The 24,236-nt window shown below is 40.9% G+C and overlaps 1 protein-coding gene across 2 annotated transcripts in view; it reads left to right on the top strand.

Annotated features, from left to right (window-relative positions):
• Positions 1-14,706, top strand: part of METTL15 (methyltransferase like 15) — a 187,101-nt gene extending 172,395 nt beyond the window's left edge. For both annotated transcript variants that reach the window (XM_038765174.1, XM_038765172.1), the window contains exon 6: positions 14,081-14,706. In XM_038765174.1, the coding sequence (XP_038621102.1) occupies positions 14,081-14,526 (446 nt within the window). In that variant the 3' untranslated portion in view covers positions 14,527-14,706. The remainder of the gene's footprint in view (positions 1-14,080) is intronic.
• Positions 14,707-24,236: the final 9,530 nt, after the last annotated feature.

Here is a 24,236-nt window from a genome sequence, read left to right as displayed (position 1 = left end):
AGGTGAGAATAACACCTGGCATGTAGGCTTCAGAGGCGATGTTACTGATGGAGAGCTGTTCCCTGAAAGCCTGTGTGGCCAAAAACACGGATGAACCTTTGGGATCATGTGCACGTAAAGACTGGTATCTGAGGCATTGTCGTGTTTGTTATCGTCAAAGACGGTGCCATTTTCCATTCAGTCTTTGTGTGTTGCAAATCCTCTTCTTTAAGGAAGTCACCCCATTTCTAAAATTCTGCCTGGCAGTTTACTAGCAAGCGCTTCACAGAACCTAAGAGGTAAGAGCTCCATCAGGGATGGTGTTGAATGGTTTCTCTAAATTCTGCGAAGTAGGTAACACATCCTCCAATGATATGAAGATAGACAAAGAAGTAGAAAACCACAATGGAAAAACCAGCATAATCTTCGGGAGGCAGGCAGAGAATGGCATGCAAGTAGTGTAATAATGATGGCATTTATTAAGCACTTATTATGTGCAAAACACTGTTCTAAGCGCTGGGGAGATTACAAGGTGATCAGGTCGTCCCACGGGGGGCTCATGGTCTTAATCCCCATTTTACAGATGAGGTAACTGAGGCACAGAGAAGTTAAGTGAGAAAGTCACCCAGCTGACAAGTGGCGGAGCCAGGATTTGAACCCATGACCTCTGACTCCAAAGTCCGGGCTCTTTCCGCTGAGCCACGCTGCTTCTCCATCAGGATCAACTCCAAACTGAAGGTCTCTGGGGAAGGTAGAGTCCCTCCTTCTCTACAGCCGGAAAACCGTGAGACCTAGTTCTCAAACAGTTCCATCAGGGTCACCTACAAAGTACACATAATGACACAACGGGATCACAAGTAAAGTGGAATGCAGTCAATCCACCAGATCAAAGCAGAGTTGTTATAGCACACCTTTACTAAAAGGGCATGGGAAGAGAGTGGACCATAACAATCAGTAAAGAGTATTTATTGAGCACCTACTCTATACTTAACGGAGCAGGTGCTTTAGGAGAATGCAATAAAATACATGGTCTTCCCTTAAGGGGCTTTACACTCTTGGAAAGGATACCCAAGTGAAGGGCATGAGCTGTGGGAAAAGAGAACATATAGGTATAAAGATTATCTGAATAGTCAATTAATCAGTGGTATTTATTGAGCACTTAATGTGGCAGAGAGCTTGGGAGAGAGTACAACACAATGAAGTTGGTAGATACAGTACCTGCCCAAAAGGAGTTTACAATCTGGATGAAAAATTTACCATCTATGTCATCTAGGAATACAGTCTCCTTTATTTAATTTAATAATGGAGCATATAAAATGTGAAAAATCCCGATAAAATAGTTCCTGTAGACCCACAGTTATGACTGAAAGATTTGAAAACCCATTTGGTAGAATTTTGTGTACTACTGAATATCTTATGCATGTTTTAGTCATGAAAAAATAGAATTTGGCTTGCACAGCGTTGTGCCCTTCACTTCTAAAGTTTGTTGTGCCTTTTTTCATTATAAACCAATTTTTCATCTTCCCTTCCCTGTAGCACTACTATGTGCTGCATAGAATAACCAAAACTATGGCTCAGCACCCTGGTAAACTAAATCCTGTTGAAATTGTCTATGTTGATACATAGGGAGGGCGGGCAAGCATTACTCAAAACCACCCATAGTCTCACTCATAAATGATATTTAGGAGGATATGCAAGCATCGCCACCACTTATGTCTAGATCAATCTCTATTCACTGCTTATTCACTCGGTTATTTGTTCAAATCCCCATCTCTTGGTCCTCTAGTTGTATCCATGTTTTCCCTCCTTCTCCCAACCTTTGTAAGTAATTAATATCCATCTGACTCACCCTTTAGATTGGATATAAACTTCTTGAGGAGAGGAACGGTGTCTTTTTGCTTTTCTTATTTTATGCTAAGTGTTTAGTATAGTAATCTGTAGACCGTTGGGACTTAATAGATACCTTTGCTTGATTGGAGCACAGTGAACCTGCCTAATTGCTGACAGGCTCTCTTCACCCGCCTAACTGCAAGGGTAAGAATAATATCTATGAGAAGCAGCCTGGCTCGGTGGAAAGAGCCCGGGCTCGGGAGTCAGAGGTCATGGGTTCAAATCCCGGCTCTGCCAATTATCAGCTGTTGACTTTGGGCAAGTCACGTAACTTCTCTGGGCCTCAGTTCCCTCATCTGTAAAATGGGGATTAAGACTGTGAGCCCCCTGTGGGACAGCCTGATCACCTTGTAACCTCCCCAGTGCTTAGAACAGTGCTTTGTATATGGTAAACGCAATGCTATCATCATTATTATTATTATTATCTGACACCATTTAGATTGGACATAAACTTCTTGAGGTGAGGAATGGTGTCTTTTGCTTTTCTTATATTATGCTAAGTGTTTAGTATAGTATTCTGTAGACCGTGGGGACTTAATAGATGCCACTGCTTGACTGGAACACAGTGAACCTGCCTAATTGCTGACACGCTCTCTTCACCCGCCTAACCGCAAGGGTAAGAATAATATCTACGACTGAGGAAGAAGTGTCAAGCAGAAGTAAACTCCTTTTGGACAGGGAATTCTGTCGCGCTGTACTCTCTCAAGAGCTTAGTACAGAGCTCTGCATACAGTAATCGCCCAATAAATATGATTGATTGATTGATGGATGGATGGATTCTTGGAACCCAAACTGATCCCAGTTCCCACGAGCCATCAGCTCCACTGCTAGAACCTCAGAGAGGGCAGTCAACAAGTTGCTGGTATTTATTAATGCATACTGTATGCTGTAATCTGAAAAAGAAAGAGGGCTCAATTTAACCCTATAAAATTCAATTTAGGTCCTTACCTTTGTCCAGACAAAGGCTGGTTACTGAGTCTCAATTAATCAATAGGATTTACTGAGTGCTTATTTTATGCAGAGTGCTCATATAAGCGTTTGGAACAATGAAGTAGAGTAGGCACAATATCGCCGTCAAGGAACTGACAGTATAGTTTACAACCAGTTGTGAAGTAACGCTTAAGTCTGTGGATTCAGATGACATACTAGGACGAAGGACGCCATTTTTGCTCTCTAAATCACGTTGGTTAATCCAGAAGTTAGGTAGCATTCAGTTTATTGAAAATAAATAAGTCATTGTGTTGATTAAGTTTATTTATTATGTTTATCATTTAATTTGCCCATTTGAAATTTCAAATGTTTCGCTCCACTTTTGATTCCTGGTTCCTTGTTCAACCGGGGAACTAAACTCCCCCTTTTAGACTGTGAGCCCACTGTTGGGTAGGGACTGTCTCTATATGTTGCCAACTTGTACTTCCCAAGCGCTTAGTACAGTGCTCTGCACAAAGTAAGTGCTCAATAAATACGATTGATTGATTGATTGATTCTTTGTCAGCCTTTTACAACAGCTAGTAACTTTGATGCGGATATGTAATGTGTGAGCCACCAATTATGAGTTTCTGTTGTCTTCAACCCTCGGTTCAGTTGGATCGGAGATTAGAGTCACTGGAGAAGTTTCCAAAAGAAGAAACTAGTTTCATTCAGAACCATCCAAATTTCCAGATTTTAATTAGCAATTTGAAATTTGTAACATTCCTCACATTTCAGGTTGGGAGGAATTTAACACTGGGCTAAGGAGATGGGGTTGCGTCACAGGGACATATTAAATATGATGCAAATCCAACAGACACAAGTGCCTGCAAACAGATGCAATAGCTGAATTAATTTTTAAACTCCAGCTCTGTCTCCCACTCAGGGGAATTGCAATGCATCACATTGACAGCCCCAGCACATTGCTAATTTCATTCCCAAGCTTAAAAATTTCAGTACATTTCAACATGTGAATCCATTACATTTTAAGAAGTGTAAGTAGCATAAGGGTATCCCAGAACTAAAAATGATAATTTCTCTCTCTGGGATTTCAAATGATTTATCTAGCCAGAAGCTTGGTGTATTTTTTTTTTTTATGAATGAAATGTATCTTACATGTTCCCCAGACAAATTGTGTTCTATTATTACACATAGTGCAGATTGTTACTAAGCAAGATTTCCTTTGACTACTGGGAGTTTCTTTGGTGAGTCAGGAGAAATCATTACAGCAGGCACGTTTTCCAGCTCCTGTTTCTGTGCATCCGACACGTATGCAATAGATGATGCTGCTGCCGATGATGAATTGGAAGGTAAAATATTAGACTAAGTACAAAAAGTTTGAAAGTGAGCCCTGAGATGCACTCTGCTGAAACGACTTGAAAGGAAGACTGTAGCCTAATGTAGACGGGCCTAGTTAAATCAAAAGGCTATGAATAGTAGAGGTTTTGTAAACCGTTGCCTGCAGGTAGCTGGTTATCTGTCTTCAATAGTGACCTCAGTGAGACCTTCTGTATAATGGTCCTAATTGGACTTATTGTGTTGGCCAGGAGAAAGAATGCATAATTAAATATCGGTCAGTTTTTTCAACCCCAAATCATTTTGCCTCACTGCAACTCAGTGGTGGGGCCAAGACAACCACCCAGGTCTTCTTACGTGGCCACAATCCTCCATTCTCAAGATGAATCAGGTCCTAGATCTGGGAGAGTTCGGATTTCAGTCCAGATAATTCATTCTGGTTTTGAAATCTGTTAAGGAAACTGTAATAATGAATAAGGATGATTAAACTAAGCACCGAGGTGGATACAATGTAAGAAGATGGGACACACTCCTTGACCCACATTCATTCATTCAATTGCATTTATTGAGCGCTTACTGTGTGCAGAGCGCTTGGGAAAGTACAATCCAACGATAAAGAGAGACAATGCCTGCCCACAACGAACTCGCAGTCTAGCGGAGGGGAGACAGACAACAATACAAGTCAACAGACATCATTATAAATAAATAAAATTATAGGGAGCTGAGGACCAGAGAATAATAATAGTGATTATTCATTCATTCAGTCAATTGATTTAGCACTTACTGTGGGCAGAGCACTGTACTAAGCGCTTGGGAAGGACAAGGGTCGCAGTCCAAGGAGGAGGAGGAGGAGGAGAACAGGTCCTTCATCATTTTACCGCATTTTACCACATTGGCCGCATTTTACAGATCAGGATCCTGAGGCACGGAGAAGTTTTGTGTCCTGCCCAGTGACGCAAAGTGATATGTCCATGATTTCAATGCAAATCTCCTGCCTCCCAAGTTTGTGCTCTTTCCATTAGTCCACGCTGCTTTTTTGTCAGTATACTAAACTATAATGGGGAGGAAGCAATAGAGTAACATGTTGAGATCTATTTGGAAGTTAGGGCCAGGATGAGTCAGTCAGTGGTTGAAAAACTAAATGTTTTTGTGCTGGTACTTCCCAGGGAAATGGGCTTTAACTAGTACCAAAAAAGATCCCCTGTCCTAAACCCAAGTAAAAATATTGTAAAGCCTGTATTCCTCAAACTAGCCTTAAAAATCAAAATAAAGTGCAAGAGAAGGCTAGTTGCCTCCCACTCCCTTTTTCATATAAAACTGCGTGGCTTAGTGGAAAGAGCTTGGACTTGGGAGTCAGGTTTGTGGGTTCTAGTCCCGGCTCTGCCATTTGTCAGCTGTGTGACTTTGGGCAAGTCATTTTGCTTCTCTGTGCCTCAGTTACCTCATCTGGAAAATGGGGATTAAGACTGTGAGCCCCACGAGGGACAACCTGCTTACCTTGTGTCTACCCCAGTGCTTAGAACAGTGCTTGGCACATAGTAAGCGCTTAACAAATACCATTATTGTTATTATTATTATTATAAAACTCAATATGTTGCATAGGTCTCTGCTCTCCTAATTTTCAATGCCTTTCCAAAGTCTTATCTCCTCCAGGCAGTCTGTGATCAAACTCTCGTCTCCTTTCCCTATTTCTCCCTCAAGTAATGCTTTAGCACTTTCACTGCCCCTATGCCCTTGGGTACTCGCTCCCATATGTACATGTCTTTATACTGTTTTGCTTCCTCCCACCTGTCACGTGTACTGGCTATTTTACTCTCCCAACATCTTCGAACAATGTTCCAGCCTCCAGGCCTCAACCTCCCCCAACCCCTGTCCAGAACTTCAAGGCTGTCCATCACCTCGCCCCCTCCTACCTCACCTCCCTTCTCTCCTTCTCCAGCCCAGCCCGCACCCTCCACTCCTCTGCCGCTAATCTCCTCACCGTGCCTCGTTCTCACCTGTCCCGCCGTCGACCCCCGGCCCACATCATCCCCCGGGCCTGGAATGCCTGGAATGCCCTCCCTCTGCCCATCTGCCAAGCTAGCTCTCTTCCTCCCTTCAAGGCCCTACTGAGAGCTCACCTCCTCCAGGAGGCCTTCCCAGACTGAGCCCCTTCCTTCCTCTCCCCCTCGTCCCCCCTCCATCTCCCCCATCTTTCCTCCTTCCCTTCCCCACAGCACCTGTATATATGTATATATTTTTGTACATATTTATTACTCTATTTATTTATTTATCTTACTTGTACATATCTATTCTATTTATTTTATTTTGTTAGTATGTTTGGTTTTGTTCTCTGTCTCCCCCTTCTAGACTGTGAGCCCGCTGTTGGGTAGGGACTGTCTCTATGTATTGCCGACTTGTACTTCTCAAGCGCTTAGTACAGTGCTGTGCACACAGTAAGCGCTCAATAAATATGATTGATTGATTGATTGATTGATATCATCGTTCTACTCACATCTCCCTGCTCATCAAAATCCTCCAATGATTGTCCTCCAATCACCACATCGACAGGAAACTTTAACGTCGGCCTTAAGGCACTCACTCAGCTTTCTCGCTTTCTCTCTCCTACCTACCGTCATTCCTCCCCCCAAATCCAGCCCTTACATTCGTTCTTCTAACACCAACCTCCTCATTCTACTTCACCTCCATCTCTCTCACCGTTGACCCCTTGCTCCCCACTCTTATTCTCCCTCTCTTCCGCATTGCTTTTACAAATGGGTCCATGTCCCCTCAGCACTTTGATGCTTTCCTCACCCCACCCCACCAGCACTTACGTCAATATCTTTTTACTTCACTGTTTCCCCAGTTTGTAAATTATTTTAATGTCTGCCTCTCCCACCAGACTGAAAGCTCTTTGAAGGCAAAGAACATTCCTACCAACTCTGTTGTATTGTACTCTCCCAAGCACTTACTCTACTCCATCGATTGATTGATTGCTCTGTACAGAGCAGGTTATCATCTGATTAATATTTCCTTGACAATTATCAAACTAAACACTTCTCTGCTTGCTTTTTATGAACTGCCTTTGAGGCAACCCTTTCATCCAGATATTACTTTTGCAGTGAATTTAAGTATATTTATTATATAACAAGCCACAAATATAGAGGGGAACTCTTTCTCTTGCTCTCCCTCTATAAAGACACACACACAAACGTGTACTTACACAACACATTGCTAATCTCCTAAAACTTGTTTTCAAAGAAAGACAACGAACATCAGTGATTGCCCTTGACAGTTAAAAGTTCCATTTCCTTTCCAAAAAGGAATCTGTCAGTAGATCCCAAGTATCATCTGCTACCTGACCAATCTTTTGATTCTAAAGGAAACAGTTACCCCTTCTTTCTTTGGGTGTTTTCTATTTCTCAGTATTTAAAGGTTGGCCTCCACTTTCCCAGTTGATTTCTTGATTCCTGGGCACCTCGATCACTTCTCACAGCTTAAGCAAGTAAGATCAAGGGCCAGTTTTTAAGCAGAGAACATCAGCGGAGAGGCTCCCTCGTAGTTATCTGTCTTTCGTAGATTGGGTTGGAATAAAGCCCTGCTGTAATCTTCTGGATAACTCTAAATTCCGAATAATACAAAAGCAGTCTGGAATACCTGCCCTGATGTCTTTGGAAAGAGAAAATAGGACCACCTATTTTTCATTTGACCCCGCCATTAAGAAAAGCCGATGAAAATGTGAGAGGCAACCGTACAGCTTAATAACCTGAGTTAACAATGAGATATTTTCAATAGAGTGGCTAGGACAAAAGCCACAGTATTCATTACCATTCCCAGGGGATGGGGTTAGGGCAGTTGTCTCCTTCACCAGATGCACAGTATTTAAGACTGACAATGCCTCTGTCCCCGAGGGAATTGAGCACAGAAAGCCAAATTCTTGCAACTTGATGCAGAGTTAATTTTTTGGTTCAGTTAAAACGTCCAGCAATAAAGAGCCATTCAGGTTTAGAGTAAAGGTTCCATAGGCCAGCTCTCCCAGAAAAGAGCAGATACATAAGCGTCAGCCCCAGTAACAACCCAGCTGAATATAAGGGGCATTTAGAGTGATTTCTTCTTGGCTTAATGAATACTGTTGCTACTCTTAATATTATTTCAACTTCTAGTATGTTGGCTTAAGCTAACTCACCCTTGGAGGACTCCCATTCAGAAGATAACTCCAGCCAGACAGTCATGTCCCTCTGCTTAGGAAGGAGGGGATATTTATTTATTTTATGTACATATGTATTACTCTATTTATTTATTTATTTTACTTGTACATATCTATTCTATTTATTTTATTTTGTTAGTATGTTTGGTTTGTCTCCCCCTTTTAGACTGTGAGCCCACTGTTGGGTAGGGACTGTCTCTATATGTTGCCAATTTGTACTTTCCAAGCGCTTAGTACAGTGCTCTGCACACAGTAAGTGCTCAATAAATACGATTGATGATGATGATGATGAGGGGAGGACAGGACAGTGTCATGGTTACCATTGTGCCAGGCTGGTCTTACACCTCCAGTCCACTCATCCCTTCCCCACAGCCCCTGTATATATGTATATATGTTTGTACGTATTTATTACTCTATTTATTTTACTTGTACATATTTATTCTACTTATTTTATTTTGTTAACATGTTTTGTTTTGTTCTCTGTCTCCCACTTCTAGACTGTGAGCCCACTGTTGGGTAGGGACCCTCTCTATTTGTTGCCAACTTGTACTTCCCAAGCGCTTAGTACAGTGCTCTGCACACAGTAAGTGCTCAATAAATATATGATTGAATGAATTAATGAATGGAGTCATATTTATTGAGCACTTACTGTGTGCAGAGCACCGTACTAAGTACTTGGGAGAACACAATATAATACTACACACACACATCTCCCGCCCACAATGAGTTTACAGACTTGAGGACCACTCCCTCCCCTCCTGACCATTTCTCCTTGCCATCATGTGATCGTGGCAAGGTCTCACACTTCTTCAGCTACCCAACCCCAGATCCCCAACTTCACTAATAATAATAATAATGATGGCATTTATTAAGCGCTTCCTGTGTGCAAAGAACTGTTCTAAGCGCTGGGGAGGTTACAGGGTAATCAGGTTGTCCCACGGGGGGTTCACAGTCTTAATCCCCATTTTACAGATGAGGTAACCGAGGCACAGAGAAGTGAAGTGACTTGCCCAAAGTCACACAATTGGCGGAGCTGGGATTTGAACCCATGACTTATGACTCCAAAGCCCATGCTCTTTCCACTGAGCCACGCTGCTTCTCGCTGCCACCACTGCTCCCAGTTGAGTGGCATTGATGGCAACTAGGCCTTCTCAGACTGAGCCCCCTCCTTTCTCTCCCCCTCCTTCCCCTCCCCACAGCACCTGTATATATGTATATATGTTTGTACGGATTTATTACTCTATTTATTTTATTTGTGCCCATTTATTCTATTTATTTTATTTGGTTAATATGTTTTGTTTTGTTCTTTGTCTCCCCTTCTAGACTGTGAGCCCATTGTTGGGTAGGGACCGTCTCTATATGTTGTCAACTTATACTTCCCAAGCGCTTAGTACAGTGCTCTGCACATAGTAAGCACTCAATAAATACGATAGAATGAATGAACGAATGAACTGCTTTCAGGCTGGTCCAGGCACTTAGCACTTGTGCTCTAGTCCATAAACTCCTTGTGGGCAGGGATTGTGTCGACCAACTCTGTATTATATTCTCCCGGAAGCTTAGCCCAATGCTCTGCATACTGTCGTACGCTCGACAAATACCACTGATTGATTGACTTTGGAGAAAACTCTAGTTTTTGAGATAGAACATAGGACTATTACTCTCTTTATTTATTTATTTATTTTACTTCTACATATCTATTCTATTTATTTTATTTTGTTAATATGTTTGGTTTTGTTCTCTGTCTCCCCCTTCTAGACTGTGAGCCCACTGTTGGGTAAGGACTGTCTCTAGATGTTGCCAACTTGTACTTCCCAAGCGCTTAGTACAGTGCTCTGCACACAGTAAGCGCTCAATAAATACAATTGATTGATTGATTGATTGACTGCTTAGTGCCCCCTTGCCTGGTTCCTTTGTCATCATCATCATCATCATCAATCATATTTATTGAGCGCTTACTGTGTGCAGAGCACTGTACTAAGCACTTGCGAAGTACAAGTGTCACCCTCAAAGACTTCTGGGAATTTAAAAAAAGTGGCCAGGAGCACAGCACTGACATATTCATTCATTCACGCTATTGTATTTATTGAGCGCTGTACTAAGTGCTTGGGAAAGTACAATGCAACAATAAACAGTCACATTCCCTGCCCACAGCGAGCCTACGCTCTAGAGTCCATATGCCCCATCGGAAGTCAATTTAGGTGTTCTAGAAAAGGAATCTTCCTCTCTTCACCTACTCTCTACTCCTACAATAGTTTTGGTATTTTGTAAGTGCTTACTATGTGCCAGGCACTCTACTAAGCACCGATAATCAGATTGGACACAGTCCTACATGCGGCTCACAGTCTTAATCCCCATTTTACAGATGAGGAAACTGAGCCACAGAGAATTTAGGGGACTTGTCCAAGGTCACACAGCAGACAAGTAATGGAGATGGGATTAGAATCCCAAACACACACACACACACACAAAATCACAAACTAGCCCAAATGATAATGTTTTACCTCTGTCAACACAGCCTCTGGGCTGAAATTCTTTCTTCCCAAATTGTAGTTTCAGCACACTGACCAGTGTCCTCAGAGTTTACATCTGCCACCGTCATCTTTTGGTGGCCGAAAATGAAACCACCTTCGTTGGAATTAGTGGTTGAACCAAATGCATTGCTCCCTGAGGGTCAAAAATCGAGGGAATGATTAACAGGGAGTCCCAAATAGCCATCAAACCTCCGGGAAGTATGACTAGTAAGATGATACCTGTTGAGATTCTGACCTTTCATGAAAGTGGGAATTTAAGGGGAAGAAAAATAGTGTGGAAGCTTAAAATGTAAGGACCTGAGTTGTGAAATTAGAGGTCAAGGGGATTGCTGGAGTGTAATTACGGGAAATACTCTCCTCAGGCCATGTGACTGTAAAGCAACCAGTGGGATTTAGGTTAATTAAATTCAGCCCAATTCAGATGTAAATTTCAGCTATCTAAATGGGCAACATCAATTGAAAAATTGACAGACAAGAAATGATTGTACCAAGATGCATCATTTCATTTCTTCAGGACTTTCCTTAATTTCACCCATTTCATTTAGTCAGACGGGATGAAGCGATTCCATTCTAAATAAAATTGCTCCAGCCTATATGTAGTGGATGGATGTATTTTAAATCATACTGAGTTGCCACGCTTTTTGCTATGATGCCTATGAAGAATAAGGATTATATGCTATCTTCAACACAATTTTTTTTAATTTCACTAACATGGGCAGAGCGTTGTACAAGGTCCTAGGCAAAGTGTAGTGAAATTCATTCATTCATTCAATCGTATTTATTGAGCGCTTACTGTGTGCAGAGCACTGTACTAAGTGCTTACACAGTAAATGTGATCTTTGCCTTCAAGGAACATCTAATCTAAAGTGGTCACAGGGAAAGGAGGAGATGTGGGATGAAAGAATGAAAAAAAAATCAGGTCCCAGTTTATGGGGAAAACATCAAAAAATTGCTGTCAGTTGAAGATTCAGAATCATTTTTAGAGTTATTGGCATATACCCACTGAATCCCCCTATTGACAGAACCTCAAATCCTTCAAAATATTCAATTTGTTTGGAAGGCGGACTTGCCCCCAAGCCTACTTTACCAAGGGGTGGGGTACTTTTTTATGGTATTTGTTAAATGCTTACTATGTGCAAAGCACTGGGGTGGATACAGGTTTATCAGGTTGGACACAGTCCCTGTCCTACATGGGGCTCCCAGTCTAAGTAGGCGGGAATGGGATTTTACCCCCATTTTACAGTTGAGGAAACTGAGGCACAGAGAAGAGAGGTGGCTTTTCCAAGATCACACAGCAAGCAATTGGCAGTGCCGGGATTCGAACCCAGTTCCTCTGAATCCCGGGCCAGTGCTCTTTCCACTAGGCAACGTTGCTGCCTGGATGGTGGGAGGGAGGGCAGAGTGCAGGCCAAATGGACAGGCCTTTCCGAAGACATAAGGAACTTCACATCTGGCGTGAGCTCCTTTGCAGTGAAACTTTTGACATCAGTCTCCAGAGCCTGTCATCCCCAGGCAGCAATAGAGTTCCACATTTGTCTCACCTCCTCTTCTCTTAATTCAAGGCCTTAATCGGTTCAGATCATGTTTTAACTCTTCCGAGTTCAAAAGGGCTAATAGATATTAAGGACTCCTTTTCAGGGTGTTTTTCTTTCACGTTTACAGATTGTGACAGTCGCCCCGGGGAAGAATAGAGTTGGGTTCAACGTAAATATTTGGGTTATACTTTCTTCAGAGGGAATAAACACATTTTACAAACTCAGTGCCTGATACTACTGATGGAAAAGGAAGCAGCTTGTATACTTAGAAAGGCAGTAACTCAGTCAAGGCACTCAGGTACCACTGAGATAACCCTTGCCACTTAGCCAATAGGCCCACACTTATCCCATGCACTCTCACTATTCATTCAATCGTATTTATTGAGCGCTTACTGTGTGCAGAGCACTGTACTAAGTGTTTGGGAAGTACAAGTTGACAACATATAGAGACGGTCCCTACCCAACAGTGGTTTCACAGTCTAGAAGTCGTCCCCGGGGTTCGAACCCATGACCACGCTCTCTCGTCCCTGGAATTCGAACCCACGACCACGCTCCCTCATCCCCGGGGGGGTGGGGAGAAGTTTGAAGATCAGCGGAGGTGTTACTGGATTTGCCCTACTAAACAATTCATCTAAGTAGGAATTGTAAGTCATTCTACAGCGTGCACTTGTAAAGCGGTTTTTTTTTTCCTAAAAAGAGCTATCACGTTCCACATCAACACTCCTTACTATTAAATGCAAATGAACAGTTTCATTTCCCTTTCTAGTCAAGGGAGGAGAAAACTATTTTGCAGTATTGTGACAGCAATTGTAGTTCAGAATTTCACATGCGGTGGAAGTTCTGTGAAACTCTTACTAATCATCGCTCGGTGCTGTCAGTATAAAAGTGGTGAGGTAGAGACTTAGGAAACTCATTAACTCTTTCAAGGCGCTAGGGAGCTATTGAACTCACAAGCCATAATGCACAATCAGGTTAGAAAATTAGATTTAAAAAGGCACTAAAATCTGGTTCTTATTGCAAAATTGTCTTGAAATACATGTTCTTACAGACATTATTACAGACATTCTCTCACTGCTCTGCTGATCAGTTGCTTTTGTAAGTTCTGAAAGGGGATTTTACCATGCCCAACTGCACTATCGCAGCAAGATCATCTCCAGATTACGAAGATTTCCGAGATCACGTGTTTCTGCGGTTGAAATTATTTGCAGGTGCTCTATTGCATGTGATTGGTTAATTAGGGGTTTGATCAGCCACCACCAGGTGCAATTAACCACATGCAATTAGTCATCATGAGAGAATTAATGCAATTGCAGACAAATTTGAGAGTGCAATTATCCAATTATGGGCACAATTTAAGAGTCCGCGATCATGTTGGGCATGAAATTACCCACACGAAAGGCGGATATTTAACATAAAGTCAGAATTCTCCATAAAAGTTCGGCCAATAGGAAGTCAGCTATTACTCCTTTTTCTATTTTTAACCTGTTAGATCCGTGAAACAGAGGAGCTCCGTCTACTCACAGATACCACCGCTTCCATGGCAGGGATTTGGCCAAAGTAATGTAAGAATTTTCTTAAGAGGAGGTCCTGTGATCCCAGTCCTAAAGGAGGCAAGTTCCTAAGAGAACAGCAAGTTGGTATAAAGAGAAATTCATGCAATTTTTGTTGTTGTTGTTGTCCAAACCTGTTTCCAGGGGCCTTTCCTGATTCCGCTTTGTATGCCCGGAAGGACTTGCTTCAGAGATCTACCCACATTGCCACCAAAACCTTCCAGGCCATTCGCATCTTTGTGAACGATGAACTCAACGAACTCTATGCGGGACTGAAGACAGCTCAGAAATTCCTTAGACCCGGAGGACGCCTCGTCGCCCTCTCTTTCCACTCCCTGGAGGATCGGGTCGTCAAGCGGTTCCTGTTTAAGATAGACATGACCGAGAAGTTTAACCTTAGCAGGAGAAGGAAGATAACGCAAGCGCAGAGAGGGAACGTCGACCGAGAGAATGAAGAAGAATCCTCCGGCGGCACGTCTCACCCCGAGTGGGAAATGATCCACAAAAAAGTGCTTACTCCTGACGCCCAGGATGTTCAGGAAAATCCCAGAGGGCGTTCAGCAAAGCTGAGAGCAGCTATCAAGCTGTAGAAAGAAAAAAAACTCTTGCCTGTGCCTCCCCATTCTTTCCCCCCACGATTTCCATCATTTTTCTTTCTACAGCTCTGAAGCAGTTTAAATAAAAGAAAACCCAAGTGTTACAGACCGTCTGGGTTTCTTATGTATTTAGTATCATTTTTCAGTGGAATGTAAACATGGGGAATACAAACATGACAGGAAAAATTCAACCAAGGAGTATTATTTCAAGGCAAGAAAATGGTTTAATTGTAATGTACCACTATATATTTGAGTCTTAAATGCATAGTTTCCTCTATATGGGAGGACTTTAATAAAGCATAATTAATAATAATAATAACAATAATGGCATTTATTAAGCACTTATTATGTGCAAAGCACTATTCTAAGCACTGGGGAGGTTACAGGGTGATCAGGTTGTCCCTCGGGGGGCTCACAGTCTTAATCCCCATTTTATAGATGAAGGAACTGAGGCCCAGAGAAGTGAAGTGACTTGCCCATAGTCACACAGCTGACAAGTGGCAGAGCTGGGATTTGAACCCATGATCTCTGACTCCAAAGCCCAGGCTCTTTCCACTGAGCCATGCTGCTTCTCTTGAAAGGAGAATAAAACTAATAGAGCTGTAGTGTTATCAAAATAGAGTTAACTCGTTTCAAACATTACAATGAAAATATCTCATTATAAGAATGTTTTAATAGTGTGTCTCCTTGAAGTGTTGTTTAGCTACAGTGAGTCAGTTTCAGAATACTACAGTTTCAAATTTTGTTAAAATGAAAGTTTGCGGTGATTAGAATTCAGACCACCAAAAGAATAATCTGTCATGTCAACAGAAATTCAAATTCTCTCACAAAACATTCGTGCCTAGTGAATTAGTAGTCATCAACGATTGTAGTCTATTTCTTTCTTTGGCTATCATCATCATCATCAAACGTATTTATTGAGCGCTTACTGTGTGCAGAGCACTGCACTAAGCACTTGGGAAGTACAAGTTGGCAACATATAGAGACAAGCCATTGCTACCATCGCTGTGTAAAAAAAAAAATTAAAGGTGTTTCAAAAACATCTTCTTTTATCACTCACTGAGGCCTAACCATATCATGATGGTTTCCACTGCAGACATAGGGTTTAAAAGGCTGTCCTCAAAAAGCACATGGAGCAATGGCTTTTGGTGATACTAACTAAAAATGTAACATCAATGTCCACGCAGTGAGAAATTCAGGAGGATAATTCATAAACCATCGAACGCTTAAAGTTTTTTGTGTGTATCTGAACACCTCCTGGGTAAAGTTTTGAGATTAGAAAATCTGTTAGGTTAATCCAGTGTTCGTGTGCTAGTGTAGTCTTTTGATGCACCTCTCAGGATTTCCTATCTTTCTATCTTTCCTATCTACATACGACCTCTCACTTTAACCACTTGAACTTAGTTACTCCATTTTCCCCTGAGTCCATCCGCTTTCCATCGCTCTCCTGTGGCCCAGCAATTTGAGTTCCATCTCTTCCCAACTATTTCTCCTAGCTCAGCCTCCTCTTGAGAATTCCTGTCCATTTCCCCTGTACCACTTTTTTTAATGGCATTTTGTTAAGCGCTCATGGTGTGCCAGTCACTGTACTAAGCGCTAATCAGATTGGACACAGTCCGTGTCCCATTTGGGGCTTGCAGTCTTAATTCCCAGTTTACAGATGAGATAACTGAGGCACAGAGAAATTAAGTGACTTGCCTAAGGTTACACAGCAGAAAAATAGTGGAACCAGGATTAGAACCCAAGTTCATCTGACTCGCAGCATGCTCTAGCCATTTGGTCACGCTGTTTCTCTTTCTTAGCTACCACTTCCTCAACGCTGTTAGTGATAAAGAATGCTTTAATTTTACCCCTAAATTAAATTGATTTTCCCAGAGATACATTGGATTCTTCTTTTTATTTCCTATGTCTTACTCTTCCGTCTGCTAGGGCCTTGTATTAGCTCACAATCACAGAGTACACCATTTAAAAATGATAATGAGTGGATTTTTTAAAAATGGATTCACAACTGTACAAGGGAAAGTGATGAAGAAAAGGATAGTTTTGTCTTGCTTTGTTGGAAGAAAGGAATATTCACTCAGGTTAAATTCAATTAAATGGGAAATATGTTCATTTCAGCACCCAGTTGAAAACTAAATCACACACCCTAATTATAACAATGATATGTCTATTTCAGATCATTTATGCCACTCTTAAAAAGGATACTTTCAGTTTCTGTTCCTCTTACCTTTTCCTGGGGATAAGTATGCACAGTAAGTATAAAACTTTTGTATTTTGGAATGTTAAAGATAATGCATATAAAACAATTGTTTTAAGTCCTCTTTACCCAATAAACCTTTGTAAAAAAATCCCTTATAGGAAAAATAGGTTTGTTATTTTCCTAGATGATCATATTTTTGACTTGTTCTTTGTTACCTATTCTTGATATTTTGATTCAGTAATATAATGAAAAATTTGCTAAACAGTAAAATACATGCAACAAAGGGTTTTTTTTAAATTTCAGAATCAGTATAATGCAGAGAATAAAACCAGATTCCTGCATCTGTTATCGTCCCTGTACAAACCTAACTTACTACCAAAGGTACCGCTCCATTCTTATACCCCAAATTTTCTACAATTCATTCCTGAAAAAAACTGAATTAAATAATTTTTTCTATCTCATAATTTCAATTATATCAATTATTGTATTATCTATTCTATCATTTAAATATCTTAGTAATCACCCACAGTTGTGTTCTTTTCATTTAAAATTTGCCTTCCTTTTTAACTGTGCCTTTGAATTGATGAAATCTAACACTGTTTTATCAAGACCTCAATAGCATATATTGAGAACAGATTTTAAGCAATTATGTAGCTTATTCTTTTCAAAAAAATCACTTTAAAGGCAGTTAGATTGCAATCACAAGCTACAGGAACCCATTTTCACATATTATTCTGATAATGATAAATTAAATAAATGATCTACAACTGTGTTCATGGAAAGGCAAACCTGGAGATACAGCACCCTCTGGCTTTCTTGGGAATTCGTTAGCCAAGTTTCTTTTGAAATTCACCTGAAGACGCTTGCAAAAAGCACTTTCATTGTTTAAAGGACAGCAAGTCAACCTAATTTCAGGTTGTTTAAGCAAAGAAAAAGACTCATTTGTAGAATGATTGATTTTATTTTAGCCCAAATGTTAAAAAATTCCAAAGTATAAAGGATTGAAGATAGAAATTCATCAATTCAAAATGAACTCAATTGAACAAAATCGGAAATGTTATTCAAAAGCTCCCCCGATCTTTTTAATATCACTTTTACATGGGAATTGTGCAGATTGAGGATTTTCAAATCTTTGTTGGCAGTGAACCATTTCCCACTGGGTTGTTATATAGCCAAAACTCTTGGTAAAATACATATTTCTTTTTTTTCCCTAAATAAAGTTGTATGACTCCATTGTAGAAAGTGATATAATTTAAAGTGAAAATTAGAAGTTTCTGAAGTTTACTTTAAACATATATTTAACACCAAAAGTGTTGATCAGTGATATAACTTTCTCCGTACTATAATGCCATGTGTTTGATGTTGAATGAAACATGGTTTGTGATCATCAGTGTCATATTCTAAAGAGGTTATGTTGCAATAATAAGTGAAGCTTTCACTTTCCTAAATTTTATACTTGCAAAACTCATATTTGGCAATATTCAAAATGATCCACGCAATCATTAAAAATGATTTTGAAATTTTGAAATAATTAAAAAACCCTCTATCCATAGTTTAAGAGGATCTTATAAGATCTGTATCAGTACAGCAGACTCACAATTGTTCCTGTCATCTCAGTGGGCCTCAGGTTTCCTAGCAGAAAAGGCTGGTGAAGAATTTACCAAATTTAAGCTTCAGTGGGACTGGGATAACTGATTCCTTCTCAACATGGCCAGGATTAGGTAACTGATTATACATTTTTCATAAGAAATATGGCTGAAGGAGGAGAGAGATAGCTTGACAGATGATCTAATTGAATTGTTTGGGAATGGGAAGGCCTAGACATTTGCCTGTTTTTGCCTTGCTGAGAGAAGGAACAAAGGAGGACAGCGTGCCTTGGGATAAAAGCAAACGGTAAAGAGGGAAGAGATGTAGATGGCAAAAATTCTGAGCATTGTAAATGAGAATGTGATGCTGATGAGCCATATGGTGTCACAGAACTAATTGAGGGAGACACAGAATAATTATAACAGTAGGAAAGGGGTGTGATTTTAGTTGACATTTTATAGGCTAAGTGGAAAGGAGACCGGTTAGAAAAGTATCATTAGTTCATCAATCAATAGCATTTATTGAATGCTTACCATGTGCAGAACACTACTAAGCAATCGGGAGAGTACAGCACAACAGAATTGGCAGGCATGTTCCCTTCCCTCAACGAGTTTACAGACAGAAAGGAGTCAGATCAAGCACAGATAATTGCTAAGTAGGGGTGGAGAAGAGGGATTTGGTAGTTATCATAAAGAAAAAGATGGTACCCATTTCTCTGGAAGGAACCAGAATCCAGAAGCACTATAATTTAATTACTGGAGTCATTGAAGAAAGTGATTTGGAGTTACTGAATTTCGCATTTAGCATTTAAATTTCCAATTGTAAGTGCCTTAATTCGGTTGACACATTATGGTTTCGAAGGTGCTACCAGGGGGCATCTGGTGCATCCTCCTGCTTCCGAACAGTAGTAGCCTTAAATCATCCTATTTCATTCATTCATTCAATCGTATTTATTGAGCGCTTACTGTGTGCAGAGCACTGTTTCATCTGACCAGTGTCTGGTCAGATCATTGTAAATCAATCAATCATTGGTATTTATGGGACACTTACTGTGTGCAGAGCACTGTACTAAGCATTTTGGAGAGAGTACAAATACAATAGAGTTGGCAGATATAATTCCTGCCCATAAAGAGCTTACAGTTTAGAGGGACTGTAAGCCATCTCATCATGTCTAATTGGCCTGTTACTTGGGGAATCATTTATTCATTTATTTGGCAGTTGAATGGTTTCAATGATCTGTGACATTTCCTCCACCTGAAATCACTGTGGCCTAGGGGAAACAGCATGGATCTGGGAATCAGAGGACCCGGGTTCAAGTCAACGTTCCCCCATCTGTCTGCTATGTGACCTTGGGCAAGTCACTTAACTTCTCTGCACCTCAGTTTCCTCATCTGTAAAATGGGGATTAATTCTACTCCCTCCTACTTAAGATGTGAGCCCCATATGGAACAGGAACTGATTTTCTGGATTTACCCTGGTACTTAGTGTAGTGCTTGGCACATAGGAAGCACTTAACAAGTACCATCGAAACAAAACAAACCTGGCTCTGCCACTTCTCTGCTGTGGAACTGGGACAAGTAATTTAACTTCTCTGTGCCTCAGTTATCTCACCTGTGAAATGGGCGTTAAGAGTTTGAGCGCTTTGTGAGATTAGGGACTGTATCCAACTTGATTATCTTGTATGTACCCCAGTTCTTACTACAGTACCTGAACATAGTAAGCACCCAACAAGTATCATTGAAGAATCCAGAAAGACTGGCCTATGGAAACTTCATAGATTATGTGAAGGAAACCTGGACTGTAAGTTCCTCCTATAGACTAAATTCCTTATGGGCAAGGAACATGCCTGCCAACTCTGTTATATTGTACTCTCCTAAGTGCTTATTATAGTGCACTGTACACACTAAGTTCTCAATAAATACTATTGATCCATTGATTGATTGATCGATGGAGAAGCCAGGTACTCTGTCACCCGGAGCAGAAACAAAATTTTGATCAGTACTCTCTCTTCCCAGTCTTTGTCCTGTAGTGATTTGGGATTCATCAAAATTGAAGCTACATCATGGACATTTGGGACTTAAATAGATTATGCATCTCTCCTTTGGATAGCCTCATCTGTGTAGTGCCTTCTGTAATTGTCAGAAGACACCAATCAAGCAGATTTGTACTTTGTGACGCTGGTAATGTGAATGTGTTGTGCACATTTCAAAATTCTATAACAATAATAATGATAATAATGATGGTATTTGTTAAGCGCTTACTATGTGCAAAGCACTGTTCTAAGCACTGGGGAGGTTACAAGGTTATCAGGTTGTCCGACGGGGGGCTCACAGTCAATCTCCATTTTACAGATGAGGTAACTGAGGCACAGAGAAGTTAAGTGACTTGCCCAAAGTCTATCTGGTAGCCACTCTCTGAATGTGACACATTTTCATCACCCAGAAGGTACAGAGTCTTAGAGGGACTCAATTATTCTAAAAATAACAGTTTTAACTGATTTCTAAAGGATAAAAAGAAAAGACTGAAAATGAATCCAAATGAATCCAACCAAATGATAGCTGACACATCCAGGTTATGGTGGACAGCGTTAATTTGTTTGGTCTGAGAGAACAAATACACCCATTCCCTTTAATGGCTCACTTATTTTTAGTATTATTATTAATTGTTTAATTTTTTGAATCATGCCTTACCTGTCTTTTGTGAATCAGAAGAGTAATTACTTTCAGCAGTAATTTCCTTGGAGCCAAAACAAAATTCTTATTTGGGGAGAATGTTCCCAGTGCTCGGATGTTCCCATTTTCTTTTGTTTTCGATCAGGAAAAATATCTCATTATCTGCCATACATATACAGTCAATTTTAGTAGCTTTGAAAAAACTCAACATTTGTGCTGGGACTTCAGAATAAGTAGTTAACAAAGAAGGCTATTGAATTCCAAAATTCCAATGAAACGTCATATTAACCTGTTTAACTTGGTCAGTTCTTCAAAGTATAGGTAAATTTTGTTTTGCTGGCCATATTCCTTCCAAATAAAAGCTTCCCTCCATGCACAAACTCTGAAGGGTTGGAGATCTGGAGAGGTCAAAGAGTTCTGCCTCAGCTCTCCCCATATTATTCTTTTAAGGGAAAAATGGGAGTGAAGAAATGAGTGAGCAGAAACCTGTAAAATTCTCAGTGAAATCCCAAAAGGCTATAAGCCGCCCATAAAAAGAGCTGGTATTTGAGAATACGGAGCAATCTCAATCAGTCAATCCGTGATATTTATTGAGAGTTTGGGAAAGTACAAAAGAAGCAAGGCACCCATTCTATTTCCTCAAGCAGTTTACAAACTAATGGGACAGACTTACAGATCGAGTGTTTTCAAAAAGTGGAGGCAGTGTGGCCTAGTGGAAAGACCTGCTCTGACACACTTCTTGTATTACCTTGGGCAAGTTACTTAACATCTCTGTGCCTCAATTTCCTCATTTGCAGATTGAGGGTTAAACACCTGTTCTCCCTCCCTCTTAGACTGTAAGCCCCATAAAGGACAGGGACTGTGTCTGATCTGATTGTATTGTATCTACCCCAGTGCTCAATATAGTGCTTGGTTCATAATAAGCACTTGGGCAAATGAATCAATCAGGGATATTTATTGAGCACTTACTGTATGCAGAGCACTTGGGAGAGTACAGTGCAACAGAGTTAGTAGATCCGTTCCCTTCCCACAAGGGGTTGACAGTCTAGAGTATGTCCCAATTATTATCAGTAGTGGGAGGGAGGAAGAACAAGAATATAACTGGAAGTAGTATTAATACTTTAGGATGAGTAGTGTCTTAGTGGACGAAGCACGCACCCGAGAGTAAGAAGGACCTGGGTTCTACTTCCAGCTCCACCACTCATCTGCTGTGTGACCTTGGGCAAGTCACTTAACTTCGCTGTGCCACAGTTCCCTCATCTGTAAAATGGGGATGAAGACTTTGAGCCCCATGTGGGACGTGGACTGTCCAACCTGACTAGCTTGTATGCTTAGTACAGTGCCTGGCACATAGTAAGCAGTTAACAAATACCATTAGAAAAACAAGTTGATTAAATAATTAAAATTGCTAGGATGAAAAACTTGAAACTTTGCTGACCTAATAAGGAAAGGAACCAAGCAAATGTGACCAGAGTCAAATGAAATGAAAGACCTGTATACCAGGCTTGCTTGAGAAGGAGTTGTTTTCCTGCTTTTCATTCTAGAAATTGTTTGAGGTAATTAAATAGGATTGAATTGGTGCTATTCAAGGATAAGGGTTATTATTATTATTTTTATAATGGTATTTCTTAAGTGCTTACTATGTACTATGCACTGTTCTAAGGTGATCAGGTTGTCCCACGTGGGGCTCACAATCTTAATCCCCATTTTACAGATGAGGTAACTGAAGCACAGAGAAGTTAAGTGACTAGCCCAAGATCACACAGCTGACAAGTGGCAGAGTTGAGATTAGAACCCATGACCTCTCACTCCCAAGCCCACACTCTTTCCACTGAGCCATGCTGAGAAATTTTTTTTTGAGGCATTTTTGTGCCTTGTCAAACGTAAGGCCGTTCCAGAAACTGTTTGCCTGTAACGAAGATCAGGTTTGCTGCTGATGCACCTCCTAGGATCTTCACTTATTCCCTGGAAGTCATGGCTTCTGGCAGGATTTGCTGAATTGCTGAATTAGTAAATCCAAAAAGAGGGAGGGCAGGGAACTGTGGTAATAGAAACCAAGTAGAATGGGTAAAGAAATGACTGGATAGAGTCAGCCCTGGGATCCTGAAGTGGATGTCCAACTTTGCCTGGTTTCCCACAATCAGTTGTATTTATTGAACGCCAACTGTGTGTAGAGCACCATGCTTAGCACTTGGAAGAGTACAATATGAAAGATTTGGTAGACACCTTTCTCTGCTTACAGCCAGCTATCTTCTCAGCCTTTGGGCCTCTGGCTCCCAAACAACTTCTGGAGTAGCCTGCCACCCTAATCTTCTAGGACTCCTTAGAGGACACTGCAGCATGGAGCTGTTGAGTGGTCAGAAACTTTGTGCAGGAGTTACACAAAAAACCCAAATCCTTACTGAATTAACACGATAGAAGATTGCAAGAAGCAACTCCATTCCACCTAGAATGGAGAACCGAGAAGCTGCATGGCTCAGTGGAAAGAGCATGGACTTTGGAGTCAGAGGTCATGGATTCAAATCCCGGCTCTGCCGATTGTCAGCTGTGTGATTTTGGGCAAGTCACTTCTCTGTGCCTCAGTTACCTCATCTGGAAAATGGGGATTAAGACTGTGAGCCCCCCGTGGGACAACCTGATCACCTTGTAACCTCCCCAGCGCTTAGAACAGTGGTTTGCATATAGTAAGCTCTTAATAAATGCCATCATTATTATTATTAATGTTAGAATCCTCTAGACTGTAAGCTCTTGTAGGCAGGGAATGTGACTTCCAACTTTGTTGTATTCGCCCAAGCATCTAGTACAGTACTCTGCACCCAATAGGCACTCAATAAACGCAACTGATTAATTGACAGGGAAACACTTCCATAATAGCTAGTTCTGTTCTAAATATCACTTGTTTTCTCACCATTTAAAACTCTTCCAAACTCCACCTGATTTTGCACCATCCTTAAGTAACTGTTGCCTCAAAATGGTGACATTTTGGTGACTCACATTGAGTTGGGGGGCTAAAGAATATCATCGTCACTTAATCACTTTGTGAATACTGAAGATGAGGCTACTGACCGTGAGATTGTAGCCATGAGTGTATCACTGAGAAACCAGAAAAATGTCTCTCATACTTGCCTACTGTACCCACAAAAATATAGCAGAAAATATAGTTTTTCTGATCCCCTTGCAACCAAGGATGTGACCATCGTAAAGGAATCGTATATGTTACGTGTGAATTTATTGTAAGAAAATGG

This window comes from Tachyglossus aculeatus, chromosome 22, assembly GCF_015852505.1.
Source record: "Tachyglossus aculeatus isolate mTacAcu1 chromosome 22, mTacAcu1.pri, whole genome shotgun sequence".
Taxonomy (NCBI): domain Eukaryota; kingdom Metazoa; phylum Chordata; class Mammalia; order Monotremata; family Tachyglossidae; genus Tachyglossus; species Tachyglossus aculeatus.
The sequence above is the reverse complement of the archived record's forward strand: the minus strand, read 5'-3'. Positions and strand labels throughout refer to the sequence as shown.